The 15,606-nt window shown below is 48.3% G+C and overlaps 3 protein-coding genes across 3 annotated transcripts in view; all 3 read left to right on the forward strand.

The window, feature by feature from the left end:
* Nucleotides 1–15,606, forward strand: part of S100A1 (S100 calcium binding protein A1) — a 150,355-nt gene that overhangs the window by 75,847 nt on the left and 58,902 nt on the right. The window lies entirely within an intron of this gene.
* On the forward strand, nt 10,431–11,051 carry LOC106630833 (keratinocyte proline-rich protein-like). Its single transcript, XM_055697222.1, has one exon. It carries the CDS (start codon nt 10,431–10,433, stop codon nt 11,049–11,051), a length of 621 nt encoding a protein of 206 aa, XP_055553197.1.
* Nucleotides 14,772–15,413, forward strand: LOC106630832 (keratin-associated protein 5-1-like). The gene has a single exon (XM_014276365.1). The coding sequence runs from the start codon at nt 14,772–14,774 to the stop codon at nt 15,411–15,413; it is 642 nt and encodes a 213-aa protein (XP_014131840.1).

Below are 15,606 nucleotides of genomic sequence, written 5' to 3' on the forward strand. Positions count from 1 at the left end.
ATTCCTGGATTACAGGCAGTGGAATGAAACTCGGGTGTTAGCATACAACTTAAAAGCTTCATTCCTAAAATAGCACACACATGAGTCAACAATACCTTTTCTACCTGGCTGGGACTTCCTTTACTATTAAAATTCAGGACTCAGCTCTGAATTGCATGTCTCAGGAAAATGCCTTGAGCACTGTCTTGATTATTTCCCTCAACAAAATCTCCAGAGCATATACAAAGTCTACATTAGAATAATCTTCTCTACCACGTTAGACTCTTCTGAAAACATTATTCAGGTCTTTAGGAGTTTTTTATTAATAGGCAAATCAGGTACAATATACTGGCAGAAGGATATCCTATATCGTACCATAGCATACTATACAAGAAGTGCATTCTGTTAAAGGAAATCTTGTGAGCATTAATTTCATCACGTGTTGGAAAAGCTGCCATGGCAGATTCCTCCCCACTCACAGAGGTACTGCAGCACTCAAATTTACATAACCACCATGGAAGTTTACAAAGACATCATGGCACGGCATGACATGGCATGTAATAGGAATTTAGTGTAGATGATGTTATTTCTGACCCAACTATGCATTAAATGTCAGCATCTCTCCAATATCTGTGATCTGCATAAGACCCTGATTAGCAACAGCCTTGCAGGGTTCACATCCATTTCTAAGAAAGACATGGACCTGTTGGAGTGAGTCCAGAGGAAGGCCACAAAAATGATCCAAGGGCTGCAGCCCCTCTCCTACGAGGAAGGGTTGAGAGAGTTGACATTGCTCAGCCTGGAGAAGAGAAGGTTCCAGGGACACCTTATTGCAGCTTGCAATATTTAAAGGAAGCTTGTAAGAAAGATGCAGACAGACATTTTGGCAGGGCCTGTAGGAATAGGACAAGGGGGAATGGTTTTAAACTAAAGGAGGGGAGGTTCAGACTAGACAGAAGGAAGAAATTTGCTATGCTGAGGGTGGTGAGACCCCAGCATAGGCTGCCCAGAGAAGCTATGGATGTCCCATCCCTGGAGGCATTCAAGGCCAGGTTTGATGGGGCTCTGAGCAACTTCGTCTAGTGAAAGGTGTCCCTGCCCATGGCAGGGGATTTGACTAGATGGCCTTTAAAGGTGCCTTCCCACCCAAACCATTCTATGATTCTAGCACAGGGATCATCTTGGCCAATATGGCAACAATAAAGCCTGATAAAAAGGCGATGAGTGACTTATTTGGTGGACGACATGTTTGAGGGTTTACACAAAGAGGACATTACTTCCTTCAGGCAGGTGTCTGGCTATTATCGCGTGACCAGGACAATGCTCCCCTAGGGACAATTCCAGATGAGACATCCAATGTCATAGGAGGTCACGTTCCCATCTTGGGAAGATACTACGTGTCCCAGCCACCAGGGATCACCTGCCACCACTCCAGCCTCACATTCCAAGTCTGCTGAACATGATACCAGCCTTTATTTGCCATTAATAGTTGCTGCCTCCGCATCTTAGAACTCTCATTGCTGTCACATCTTATCAGATGAAAACTCCATCAACACCTTCTTCTTCTCACATGGCATTGTGCTGGCTCTGCACATGGCCACAATTCCTCCCCATATCCCCAAGCCCATTTCATAATATCTGCCTTAATTCCAGCCATCTTATCCATTCCCTCCCGGCTGTTCCATCAAGCTTTGCACGTATAACAGCCTTGGCCTTAGCATACCGCAGCCCAAACAACTATAAGCAATTGCTGGAAAAGTCCTGTTGGGTGCCTGAACTCAAAGCATCTGTGAGATACAAAGGCATGGAGCGATGCACTCAGGATTGGATTGCCAGTCCTGAGCCTCATGCTTGCCTACAGTGGCACAGAATCAAGTTGTTAGTGTGAAACACTCAAATGTGACCATCACAAATACTATTAAATGCAAGCTGTCTCGGTCTCGCGGGCATTAGGAATAATCTCAGGAAATGGAGTGTACAGAAACAACACAGAAAAAAAGCTAACATGTGTGAACTACTGCTTTGAAAGCTGTTTAATTTAAACTTAACCCATCCCTTCCATGGATGAAAAAAAAAAAGTAATACTTTAGCTGAAATAAAAAGCAGGGGGGGTGAGGACCAAGCACCACAGCGGGAGACCCAAGAACAAAACTGAGAAAGCAGAAACTCTTCAGTCTTAACTTTGACCACACAGCCACCCCTCAGAAGCAGGAAAAAAGGATTCACATTGACCAATAGTTTCCACTGGTCCCCCAAAATCCCAGCCAAGCACAGAAGGGACACATGAGCGGTGACATTTCCAAGTTCCAGGCATGGTTCTCCCACTCCTTCAGCACCCGCCTCCCCCAGGCACATTGTAAGTGTCTCTGTGTCTCAAGGTCATTCCTCGGGAAGCGGATAGGAATGCCTTCCAGCTACCTCCGGCTCCCATTAATGCAAATTCATTAGAAAATTTGTGCCTGTTGTTTAGCTGTAACAACTAATTCCAATGCAGAATTGAGGTGGTGAGCAAACAGAAAGAGGTAAAGATTAAATACCAGAAGACACGTGAGTGGCGTATACTGGGTGATACACAGCAAAGTCAGAATTGCTGAAGAATGCTTCATTTCCAGGGGGATGGCTTTGAAGCATATAAAAGTCCTCCCATCCTGGTGGTCTCCATTCGCTCACCTTGACTTCTCCTCTCTTGTCCTCACTGGTCAACAGGGTAAGTCAGAGCTTACTGCTTGCCTTTTCTTCTGCATTCTACCGTACTACTGTGTGCTTTTGCAGGAAGCCATCAAGGATTTCTTGTACTGTCTAGTTTGGGAACAGTTCTGAGGTTGGTTTTGGGGTCCACCTGGGTGGCTTCTTTCTGGTGGAACCAGTGTTGGACAATATGCCAAATGCATGGGTGTCCGATGCAAAAATCTGGAGATCTCTTGGACAGGCTGTTATGGGATTCTAGACAGCTGGGAATTCCCCAGTCAGTTTGGGATGGACTTTGGGATAAGCATGTTGCAAGATGCCTAAACAACTGGGACATTCAGGCAGAGAAAAAGAGAGTCTCTCTGTTCCTTCCAGCTTTGCCTACACTACTACCAACAACATGCCCAACGGAGGTTGTGGATGCTGCAGTGGAAGTAACTACTCTGTGTGCTGCTACAGCACCAAGAAGCCGTGCTGCAAGATGCCGATGTGCTGCTCGCCCATGCAGTCCTGCTGCCCCACCACCTGCTGCATGCCCATGCAGACCTGCTGCATGCCCATGCAGACCTGCTGCTACACCATGAACAATGGAGGCTGCTGCGGTGGCAGTGGCGGCAGCTGCTGAGGTGGCAACTAAACCCACTCAGTGAAGGGCAGGCAGGGCTGCACTGCCTGCTGCTTCCCTGCTGGCTCATTCGGTGTTAGACATGGATACGGATACTGCCCTAAATGCTCTTCCTCCTTTGCTTAGAGACTGTAGATCTTCTCTTCTTTGTCTACCTTTAATCTCCAAATGCTTGTAATGTGCTTTGAAACTGCTGCCCACTGATCAGCATGATTTTCCTCTGTAAGCACTAGTCCTGCTGTTAATTTTCCTCTTCGTGTTGGGATGTTTAATTCTTTTCATCACTGTTTTGCTTCAGTCTCTCTGAAAACCAATAAAATCTGTAGTTCATGACACTGCAAAACTCCTGGTGGTTTTCTGTTTGCTAGCTGGTGAAGGCAGGGTGCATCACCTCACCTATTACCTTTTCTTTGCATTTTTTTCCAGCGTTGGGATGTTCCTGCCTAAAAGGTGCCAGCTAGGGGGGGGGGGGGTTGCCTACACAAGAAAAATCAGTGCATCCCTGATGCAGTCCTGAGCTTCTGCATGGCTCTATTCAACCATGAACTGAGTGTCTGTCATCTCTCCAAGCAGTATTTACCCTCTCACTATAAAACTAGAAAGAAAATAATACATAAACTTGCAAAGGAGCTGAAACAGTTTGACACATGCACATCCCAACTAGGAAAGCTCCGTGTATTTCGAGCAGCGAGAGGTCTGCTTCAGAACCTGCAGACAGTCCCTGTAAATGGTTTAACATTTATGAGGTGGAGGTCTTGCCTCTGCTAAAATGTCTGGGTTACCAGATATCAAGTTAAAATATTAGAACAAATGGTGAGAAACCTCCACCATCTTCAAGGAGCGATTGGGTCAGTAAGAGTTGTACCAAAATATAGCATGCAAGATCTGCATCACAGTCTTCATCCTGTGTTTAATGCCCTTTACTGCCTCTGTTTCCACGGAGGAATGCGCCAGTCCCTTCTTTGCATTAAGCCCACTCAACAAAGGCCATTCGGTTACGTGGGTTACACGGATGGCTGACACAATGACCATTGGTGGGAAATGCCCACCTAGATCATCACTCCTTGCAGCTGCAGGATTTGCCAATGGGAAATCTCCCTCTGGAGGCACAAGTGAAGTGTGCCCCTTTGCCTCATTATTTCTTTGTAAATTAATCAGTTCTTATGGGCAGGCAAACAATAGATATGACTTCTTATACTGTACTGAGAGCTTTTGTGGAAATTAGCTGAAATTTACAGCTAGCAGCTTAAACATTAATAATAGCTAAAGCAGACAAAGCTAGGAGCTTAAACTTTAGTAGTTAGAGTAGACAAAGCTTATAGATTGTGGTATATGAACTGTAGCAACCATATTACAACGTTTGGCTGAAACTGACCAAAAAGGATGTGATACTGTGTGAGAAGATGACCATTTAGCAACTGCTTAGTAACAAAACAGCAAACCAACCAAGCCAATAAAAAGGAAGAAGAACCCAGACCTTAGTTTTACTATTGGTCTGAACTATGAGGGGTGGGAACTTAGATTGCCCAGAGACTTTTTTTGTCCAGGATCCCTTTTTGGAGGCACCTAGCTTGATCTGTAGCACTATTAATAAAAAGTACTTTCATAAAGAATCTATATTTCAGCTTATGTGGAAACTTGGAGTCAAACTCGGTTATGGTGGCTGGCATGTGTAATTTCCGTAACAGAGCTGCTCCGAGGGGACCGGCTGGGAAGGTAATGCCATGCATGTTCTTCTACTCTGTCTGGAGAAGTTGCAAATACATGTGCTGCTTCTCCAGCATTTCACTCAATGAATTACTCTCATTCCAGGAAAGCAGGGAAAGGAGCTGGCTGCATTTACTGCAGAGGTGAAGCAGCACTAAAATCACAATCCGCTCCCCCTCGCACCATGCAGAAAGCAAACCGAGGCCCCTGCTAGCATTCTCGGGGTTGGTAGCAGCTCATCTAGGAGTACCCCTCTTTGGAGCACTGCAGGGATCCCGAAGGATGTCAGGCAGCAGGCAGGGAACTCGCCAGGCAGGCTCCACCATCCTCTCATTAGGCAGCACTCCCCTCAGGATAATGTGGCGAGGTCTTCAAATGACAGCTGCAATTTTAAGCCGTGGAAAAAATTCCTCCCAAATACCCTGTGTTCTTGCCAGCATTCAGCCCCACAGCAAAGCGCATTGGAGGCAGTGGCTGGCGTTAAACAAGCATTCATCCACCCTGGCTCAGTTGCCCAAGGCTCTGCCTTACCTTGACCTTTCCCCCATCCTCTCTCCCTCCCAGAAAATGGTTCCACCTCAGCAATGTCTCTTCCTGCATCACTTCTGCGTCCCTGCTTCCCACTTAGCTCCATGACGCCAGTTAGGACCAGTTTTCTGTGTTTGTCACAACTCTTCCACCTTCATCTTCTTCTCCACCTCTCGGTCCATGTTGGGCAACTTCATTTACAACTTCAAACACCCACAGAGTCCTGTACAACCTCCAACTCTAAACATCCCTCCTTGCCTGCTGAGGAGCCGGGCAGGTGGACTTGCTTGGTGCCAGGGCTCCGGCACACAAGGGGGATCCAGCTGGATGCAAGGGAAGGTTGCGCAGCGACATGTTGACTTGCAGTGCACCATGCCCAGTCCCAGAGCCATGGCTCCTTGCCTTGCCATTTGCAAAGGCAGTGCTGCCCCTGGACCTTTTAATTAAAATGAAAAATATTCCAAAGCGAAAATTCAATTCAGAGTTTTCAAAAATGTTTCTAGGAAAGCAGCCCCAGCAAAGCAGAGCAGGGACTGAAGCGCTCTTGTGCTAGTAATGCCCACGTGCAAACCCAAACCCCCCCAGACTGGAGGATTTACACAAGTTTAGGCAAGCAAAAACACAAAGATGGCTTTGGCATCTCAAAGATGCTCTTAGCATGCATGAGGACACAATGATCTTGCATGGAGTCACATGCAGGTGACTGAGACCCCAGAGCCAGCATGACTCCCAACACATGCCAAACACATGGTCTTCTTGCTCCCTCTTCACATGCATGTCCTATGACCAGGAACAAACATACCTATTTTCGTGAAATTTTCCAAATGTTTGTTTCAAACACCAGTCCGATGAAGCAACCTATCATGTGCCTGAAAGACACAACCCAGGGGTTCAGTTTTGGCTCTCATACTGACTCAGCACCAGCCCCTGCTGAGTAAGTCCCTTAGCATCTTTGGCTGTCACTGTTTGCATTCGTCAAACAGATACAAGGATGCATTTTTTGGCTCCCTTGCAAAGCTGCAGAGAGGATAAATTCATTAGTATTCATAGAAGCCCTTTGATTATCTGCAGGCTAAACAATTATGAGGCAAAACAAAGGTAGTTATCACAAATAATAAGGCAAAGAGTAAATACCAGAAGACACGTATAACTAAAAAGTATGGGTTTGGGTTAGTAAACAGGGAAGTTCAAATGGTCAATGGCTGTCTCACTTCCAGGAGGTAGGTGCTGAGGACTATAAAAGGTCTCCTGGCCCAGCTCACTTCATTCGCTCGTCTTCTCTTCCCTTCAACTCTCCTCACTCTTCAACAGGGTAAGTGAGAACATCTAAACCTTCCTTCCTTTTCAAAAAAGAAAAATGCGATGGATGTCTTATAACAGGATCCAGATACAACTGGGTAGCTGGGCTGGGATTTGAAGCTGGGCTTCTATGAGCTGTGTACTAGGAATCACGGGGATGAGCTAGAAGCATTGAAGGATGGAGAGGCTACAGGAGTGTCAGCAGGGCCATGCAGACCGAGGGGACGGAGGGCGGCTCAGGACGGCTCAGAACAAGGGCTGTGTGCGCTGTGCTGTGTGATTCTTGCTAAGACATTCGGAACAGCCTGGTACGAATAGGTGGGCATCCACATTGCAGGAAGAAGACAGAGTTATGAGCAAGATTTGCTACAAACAAGACAGCACTCAGTTTCAGCTCCTTGAATCTCAGAATTTAGCATAAACCGAGCTTTGAATTAATTCTGTATTTCCAAATATCCTGCTCCCAGTCACAGACTCTCTCTGTTCCTTCCAGCTTTGCCTACACTACTACCAACAACATGCCCAACGGAGGTTGTGGATGCTGCGGTGGAAGTAACTACTCCATGTGCTGCTACAGCAGCCCTAAGTGCTGCAAGATGCCGATGTGCTGCTCGCCCATGCAGTGCTGCTGCCCCACCACCTGCTGCATGCCCATGCAGACCTGCTGCTACGTCATGAGGAATAACAATGGAGGCTGCTGCGGTGGCAGTGGCAGCGGCTGCTGTGGTGGCAACTAAACCCACTCAGTGAAGGGCAGGCAGGGCTGCACTGCCTGCTGCTTCCCTGCTGGCTCATTCGGTGTTGGACATGGATACGGATACTGCCCTAAATGCTCTTCCTCCTTTGCTTAGAGACTGTAGATCTCTTCTTTATCTGTCTTTAATCACCAAATGTTTGTAACGTGCTTTGAAATTGCTACCCACTGATCAGTGCAATTTTCCTCTGTAAGCACTAGTCCTGCTGTTAATTTTCTTCTTGGGGTGTGGGATGTTTAATGCTGCTGATGTATCATACTCCCTTTTCTTGCTTTAATCTCCAATTAGTCACAAAAGACAATAAAATGGATAAGTTATGACACTGCAAACTTCTGGTATATATTTATTCATTTATCTTTTGAACTATAGCTCTGGTCTGGGACTTTTTTAGCAGTTGCTTAGTTTCTGAATATAATTATATTTTCAACTGTTTCTCATGCTCCTGATGACAGCAGCACAGCATACGCAGTAAACTTCTTGGATTAGTCTCTCATCTGGGGAAAAATAGCGTTTGCTAGTGACAGTTCGTTACCTAAGCTACACGAGTATCCTCCTGGCCATGCAGTTTCATGCTGTCTTTCCTCTGCTTTATGACCATGAAGATACACAGTCTGCAATCAAAGCATCTGTATGGTCCTAAAGCCAGAGCTACAGGTTGTCTTTGTTAAGGGAAATCTTTCCAGCAAATTTGCTGAGCTTTAAAGCAAGCTTCTTAAAAGGCTGGGTATCTTGTCTATAAGGTTAAATAGACCAGCAAGCATGGTCTGCATGGTGCAGGGAGAGAGGGAGTCATTGAAAGATGTGGATATGTAAGTCTAGCCTGAAGGTTTCAGAAATACTATCTAATTTCACCTGGAATTCTAGTAAAATGTGGCAAATTTTAAGAGAGGAGATTCAGAAATTAAGTATTTGCACTTCATGATTTGTAATATCCTGGGGAAGGGAACTGACTCCAAAACATCTCTTCTAAGATGAAAAAAATCCAAAACCAGCATAATCCTGAGACTGGGGTAAAGGGCTATAAATCTAAAATCCCTGTTGGCCCTTAACAGATACCAAGGGTTTTTCCATCCTTACATGCAAGCCCTGTGGCTTCCTGCAAGGCAATTTGCATTTTTCCTGTAGCTGAAGAACAAATTATCTCAGCAGTAGCAAAACTGTCAGGTCCAAGCATGCGCCCTGGAGTCACACCCCTGAATTCTGCACATGCTTTTCCCTGTGATTCAAACCTGAACACCACCGGACAAACCTCTGAGCATCTCTTAGAGACAATCTACTGTGGAGCGAGCACAAGGAAATACCTTTTGCACTGGACAGCCCCGGGGCTGCTGGCAGAGATACTTTGCTGGTACTTAAAAAAATGCCTTGATCGTCCACAGAAATGCAAAGTGGAGCAGCTGCATGGAAAATGAGTCAAAGCAGAGATGTCAGAAAGGTCGATATGGTGCTTGACAAAGCTTGACATTGTTGGTTTCTGAGGTCAGCATCCCTTTGTAGTGTCCTTGTTCCAGATGTGCAGCGCATAAAAGGGCTTTCGGTGTTGTAGCCACTCACTTGACCAAGATGCGCCTCACTTGGAAGAGAGTTAATTCATTTAAATAGGGGAATATACATCCCATCCACAGCCTGACGTGGTCCAGCCCAGCGTGCTGTGTCCATAGGGAGCCTGTATTCAGAGCTCATGCCTTCCAGTCATCCATGCCACACACAGGGCAACAACATCTGCCATTCATCATAATCCTGATGTCACCCTTGCTTCCCTCACCATCTCTCCAGCTGGCAGGTTTCTCTGTGCTCTGGCAGGTGATGAGCATCATGTCTGGGTATCACAGACCTTCCCTGACAAACAAGGTCCAACCTGCAGCCCCATCCGCAAAGCCAGCTGGAAAACTTCCCGTATTTTTCAACAAGGCAGTAAAATCATCTCACGTCAGCTGAGCATCAGGCTGGATTTCCAGCTGTGGGTAAAATGCCCAGAAAGCAGTTTGGGGAAAAACCTCAACTCCATGGAGCACACCACGAACATGATTCCTGGTTTAGGGTTGGTCAGGGTGGTGTTAAGCTGAAACAGAGTTGAAAAATCAATCACTTCTCATTGAAAATGGAATTTCACTGTTTTTCCAATTTTTTTCCTTTTTTTTTTTTTTAAATTGCTCTTTATTCTGGCAGGAACCTTGCTTGTTTTCAGTGATAGATTTTTCTCTGTTTTCTTTCAGGTCCGTGAAAAATCAATATGTCTGCACCAACACCCTGTTTCAAGGCATGAGCCATTGGGCACCTGAAGATGGGGACCGGGCACCAGTACCTGTGGCCTTTTTTGAGGTTTTCCCACTACCACGAAAGACTCCTTTTGGGCACATCACTCAGCATTACGGTATTCCAGGTATCCTTATCCCAGGATCCCATCTGACTAACATTAGGTAACAGCGTATTTGAACACGACCTATGGGAGAACTAATTAGATAATGGCCACTGCATATGCAAAGAGCTAAGCCGACGTTACATCAAGGCAGATGCTAATTGCAGCTGATTAATCCAATAGCAAGTGCCAGAAAAAAATATACATACAGAAGTGGCACTCACGGCTCAGCTATTAATTCCCATGGCATGCCTCATTTCCAAGAGAGCTCGGCCATGTATAAAAGCTTTCAGCCCCAGCTCTGTCCTCAGGATTCACGCTCCCTGCTCAGCCCGTCTGTCACAGATCACAGGGTGAGTTGGATTCTCTCAGCTGTCTTCGATTCCTCTTTTTTTTTTCATAGAAACAGCAGAAAAGAAAGAAGTCGGTGGGTGTTTTTTCTTTTTCCCAGACTGCTTATCCCCAAGCGCTTGGCCATCTCTGCCACAGGATGCACTACCATAAAGGCAACAGCTATCAGGATTTGTGCTACGACAGCTCGGTCTGTGGCGAGAAGGGCTGGACATGGCACGGTTCCACAGGGTGCTGCCACGAAAGTCCCGTGGGCACCACAGATGTGCCCCCATGCCATGACCCCGGCAGCCTCAGCCGCGACATTGAGGGGTCCTGCCAGAGCCAACCGCAAGGCTGCCAGCCCATGGAGCCATGCCCACCCCAGAGCTGCTGCCCACCACAGCAAAGCTGTAATTTCGGGAAGCCCCGGCGGCGGGTGGAGGTGAGCCACGTGCAGCCCGTCTGCCCCCCACCCATGAAAATCCATCGCCGGCCGCTGCAGCAGTACCGCCCACCCCTGCACTGCGAGGAGCCGGAGTGCTGCAGCAAGCCCCGGCGGCGAGTGGAGCAGTGCCCCGTGGAGGATGCTTGTCCCCCCGTGATAGTGCATCCCCGGCCGCTGCAGCATCGCTGTCCCTGCATCCAGCACTGCCGTCCACCCATCCAGCACTGCCACCCACCCATCCAGCACTGCCGCCCAGCCGCCGTGCCCCTGCATCCCGGCCAGCACCAGCAAAAACAGGTTCCTCTCTTGCCACCCTGTCTGCAGAAGAAATGAGCACGGGGCCCAGCGAGGCTCTAGGACACCTCCCCAGCACGTGCCCACACACCGCGTGAGGGATGCTTCGTTCCTCGCCCAAACTGCTGATGCTCTTACCTCCACTTTCAGCGCGATGCGATGCCACCGCGGCTGATGGCTCATTGCTGCTCTTTGCACACTGGATTCAGGGTCCACAGCCCCCTGCTCCCCCCCAGCACTGACACTTTAAATTCCCAAGGTCCTCTCCCACCAGGGAATAAGCTTTAATCATCCAGACCCCACTTCGCTCTTCCTCAGGGTAGAGCAGATGTTTCTTCACTCTTCTGAGAAGGTGAGCAGCCTGGGGATGGAGAAATCGAATGGAAGGAGCCTGAGCGAGGACGGGGAAGCAGCCTGTCACAGAGTCACCTTCTCCAATTTTAGCAGACTGTGATTTCAAGGTCGTTTGAAAACAGAGACAGGACTGTACTGGGTAAAAAAGTACACACTGCGACTGCAGGAGCATCAAGGACTCCAGCAATTTTATTTTCTCCCTGTGTATTCAAGAATAAAGTTGAAAAAATTTAGTTGACACTCGCTTCTCTTTTTTTACCCCCAAAAATATTACCAGCTCTATAATGAGAGGCTGTTAAAAAGTCATGGAAATTCTCACAAGGAAACTTGTAAATCTAAAATCGAAATTCCAAGTTCACACATGAAGATTTCAGCTCCGGCTGCAGCAGTTCCATCTGGCTGAACTCCATCTGCACGCTGTAAAATCCTCCCCACTGTGGTCACCCTCCGCAGAACTGATGGATGGACTTCACTATGGTCCAGATCTAGGTACAAACAGTTTGCTCTGTATTGCGTGCCATCACCTTCATTAGCTAGATCATAACACTGCACCGGGGAGGCCATCCATCATATAAATGTTAATCATGATAATAAGCATGTGCCCCAGCACGTGAGCTGTGTCTGTGCATGCCAGGAATGCCTTTTCACTCCCTGCAGGAGGATGCAAGCCAGGCTCTACCTCTGCATCTCCCCGCTGCCCGGCTCTTGCAGGCATGCTGGTAATGTGTTGCATCTCTCTCACTTTGCCAGAAAAGCCTTCCACTAGGTGCATTAAAATATATATTTTTGTTTCTTTGTACTGCCTAAGCACAGCCCCCGTGTGTCTGCACAGCCACTAGCAACCACCAAAGAAAACAAGAAAGAAAAATGAAATTCATTCTTGTTTTCTTAATGCAGAAAACCACAATTCATTTTTCTCACCTCTAATTTTAACCAAATGAAAAACCACTTGCATAGGAACTTTAACTTCCGAAATCTCTTATTTTATTAGCTATTTTCTTCCCAGCCTCTTCTCACTGAAGCCAGTTCCCAGGCACCGTCCCAGTGCGGTGCCCAAAAAGCTGGCTCAGACCCCACAGACCAAGGGCCAGCTAGCCCTCACAGCAGTGCTTGCTGATCAGCTTTGGTCCACCTTTCCTGCCAAGCTGCTTTTCACCAGCTGCCCCGGCCCTGCCATCCCAGTTAGTCTATTCCAGCTGCAGGAGCAGTTTCCAGCCTGCCCGCATCCCATCCTACAGCAATTTCATAGAACCATAGGATTGTAGAAAGGTTTAGGTTGGAAGGGGCCTTAAAGATGATCCAGTTCCACCCCCCTGCCACAGGCAGGGACACCTTCCACCAGCCCAGGTTGCTCCAAGCCCCATCCAAACTGGCCTGGGACACTTCCAGGGATGGAGCACCCACAGCTGCTCTGGGCAACGTGCGCCTCCCTCACAGGGAAGTATTTCTTCCTAATATCTAATATAAGTCTCCCCTATTTCAGTGTAAAGCCATTCCCCCTTGTTCTATCACCCCATGCCTTTGTACAAAGCCCCTCTCCAGCTTTCTTGTCAGCCCCATTAAGTACTGGAAGCTGCTGTAATGTCTCCCTGGAGCCTTCTCTTCTCCAGGCTGAACAACCCCAGCTCTTTCAGCCTGTCTCCACAGCAGAGGTGCTCCAGCCCTTGGATCATCTTCCTGGCCTCCTCTGGACTCACTCCAACAGCTCCATGTTCTTCTTATGTTGGAGGCCCCAGAACTGGATGCAGTGTTGCAGGTGGGGTCTCACCAGAGTGAAGCAGAGGGGGAGAATCCCCTTCCTCGACCCACTGGTCATGCTGCTGGTGATACAGCCCAGTGTTCGGTTGGCTTTTGGGCTGCCAGTGTACATTGTCGGGCCATGTTGAACTTCTCATCCATCAACATCCCCAAGCCTTTCTCCTCAGGGCTGCTGTCAATCTGTTCCCTGCCTAGCCTGTATTTGTCCTTGGGATTGCCCCAGCTTGCATGCAGGACCTTGCACTTGGTCTTGCTCAAATTCATGAGGTTCGCACAGGCCCACCTCTCAAGCCTGTCAAGGTCCCTCTGGATGGCATCCCATCCCTTCAGCATGTCAACCACAGCACACAGCTTGGTGTCACCAGCAAATCTGCTGAAGGTGCACTCGGTCCCACTGTCCATATCACCAACAAAGGTGCTGAACAGCACCAGTCCCAGTACAGACCCCTGAGGAACACCGCTCACCATCAGTCTCCACACTCACCCCAATTCAGTGCCACCTGTAGATTTGCCAAGTCCACCCCATTATTCAGGACATTAATGAAGATGTTAAACAGCACCAGCAGGATGAAAAACAGCCAGTTTTTCACCCACCAGGTAGTTTACCCACCCAGTCCATACCTCCACTAGCTGCCAAAAGCATTGCAGAGGTTGAGGTAGTACCATCCATCACACTCCACTGTCCACAGAGCCAGCGTCTTCATCACCGAAACCCGTCAGCACAATTTCGTGACTCTGAGCTGGCTCTTTCCAGTCACCTGATGGTGTTTCAGGCACCTGGGAACGCTCCTCATGGATAGCAGAAGGGGAAGGCCAGGACATTAGCACTGTGCACATCATGGCTCCTGACTCACAGGTCACCCTGTAAGTGTCTCGGTCCTGTGGAGATGGTGAATAAGTACATTATTACCTGCCTCACACAGCCGATGTGTGGCTTAAATGATGGGAGTCCTTTATGTGCACCTCTTGGTAACTACATTATAATTAAGAGATGCTTATCAGGAATCATGAGTCAAGCAGAACATGCCAAGCACTGGGAACAGCATCCAAATGGAGGAGATGTTTTGCCAATAAACAATTTTAGTCCTCGTTCCTGCAGCGTGTTTCATTTACAAGGGGAAGACTTGGGACCATATAAAAGGCCTCCGTCCCTTGGCCTCTCACAATCTGCTCCCCTGGTCAGCGTCTGCCTTCCCCTGTGAATTGGGTAAGACACATCCCGGAGCAGACGGGTTCATTTCTGGATGGGTGTCTGGATTCAGGATGTCACAGACCTGGCATGCTTGCACTTTCCTTCAGACCACACAAGGGCTAGAGGGCAATGGGATAAGCCAAGAAAGAAGCTGACTGGGGGAATTGGGGTGGGATTTACAGCCATGCCACTATATGTTGCAGTGCCTTGTGGTTGCTTCTGAGCTTGGAGGAAAAAAAAATCAAGGTTAAGGTCAGAAAGACAGTTTGGACATAATCCGACCATTATTGGGCAACTGCAAGGACTTCCTTTAGTTCCAGGCTTTCAGGATAAGCGAGGTTGACCTGTGTGTGGGTCACTAAAGCAACTTTATGAGAAATTAAATGAAAAAGAGGAGATGGAAATGCAAGCCTGTCTGGCCATGTGTTTTTCAGGTTTTTCCCTACAGCCTAAACATGATATACTCTTCTGGAAGAGAATCATACTTCAACTTGAACTCAACCTGGTATGACCCCTCGGGGTCCTGGCTGGACACCCGGCGCACACCCTTCCGCTACGGCTACAACACCTGCTCCTCGGGGTGCGACGGTGAAGGCATTGAAGGCATGAGAGGGCACAACTACCGTCATTATGGCTATCGACAGCCAGTCTGCTCCGAGAGATGCCACGGCTATGCTGCAGCTGATTCGTGCCACGGAGGAGGGGGGTCGAGCTGTGCCAGGAGGCCCACGTACAGCTATGGGTCATCGGGGGGATGCCACAGCTACGGGAGGTCAGTTTGCTCTGAGAGGTGCCATGGGTCCTCGGGTTCGTGCCACGGAGGTGGTTCGAGCTGCGTCAGGAGACCCACATACAGCTACGGGTCGTCAGGGGGGTGCCACAGCTACGGGAGGTCGGTCTGCTCCGAGAGGTGCCATGGATCAGGGTGCCAGGGGGGGAAGCCCTGCTACAGCAAGCCCGCACAGTGCGTCCCCCAGTGCTGCCCAGTGCAGACCTGTCCCCCACCGGTGCAGCAGGGCTGCGTGCCTGTGGCAAAGTGCATCCCAAGCCAGCAGCAAAAGCAGGTCTGCAAAGTGCCAGCTCAGAAGATAAAATAGAGGACATGAGGAGTGGGGATGAATGGGGGAAACTTCTCACTCTTGCAACACTGTCCTGATGGGCAGCATGTCCCATGTTGCTCAGGGATCCCTACTTTTCCTGTCATTTTGCTTGTAACATGCTTTGAAGGTGTAACCCACTGTCTGTGAAATATTAAGCACTGTTCACCTCCTTATTTCACAGCAGACATGG

The sequence above is a fragment of the Falco cherrug genome, chromosome 19, assembly GCF_023634085.1.
Source record: "Falco cherrug isolate bFalChe1 chromosome 19, bFalChe1.pri, whole genome shotgun sequence".
In the NCBI taxonomy this organism is placed as follows: domain Eukaryota; kingdom Metazoa; phylum Chordata; class Aves; order Falconiformes; family Falconidae; genus Falco; species Falco cherrug.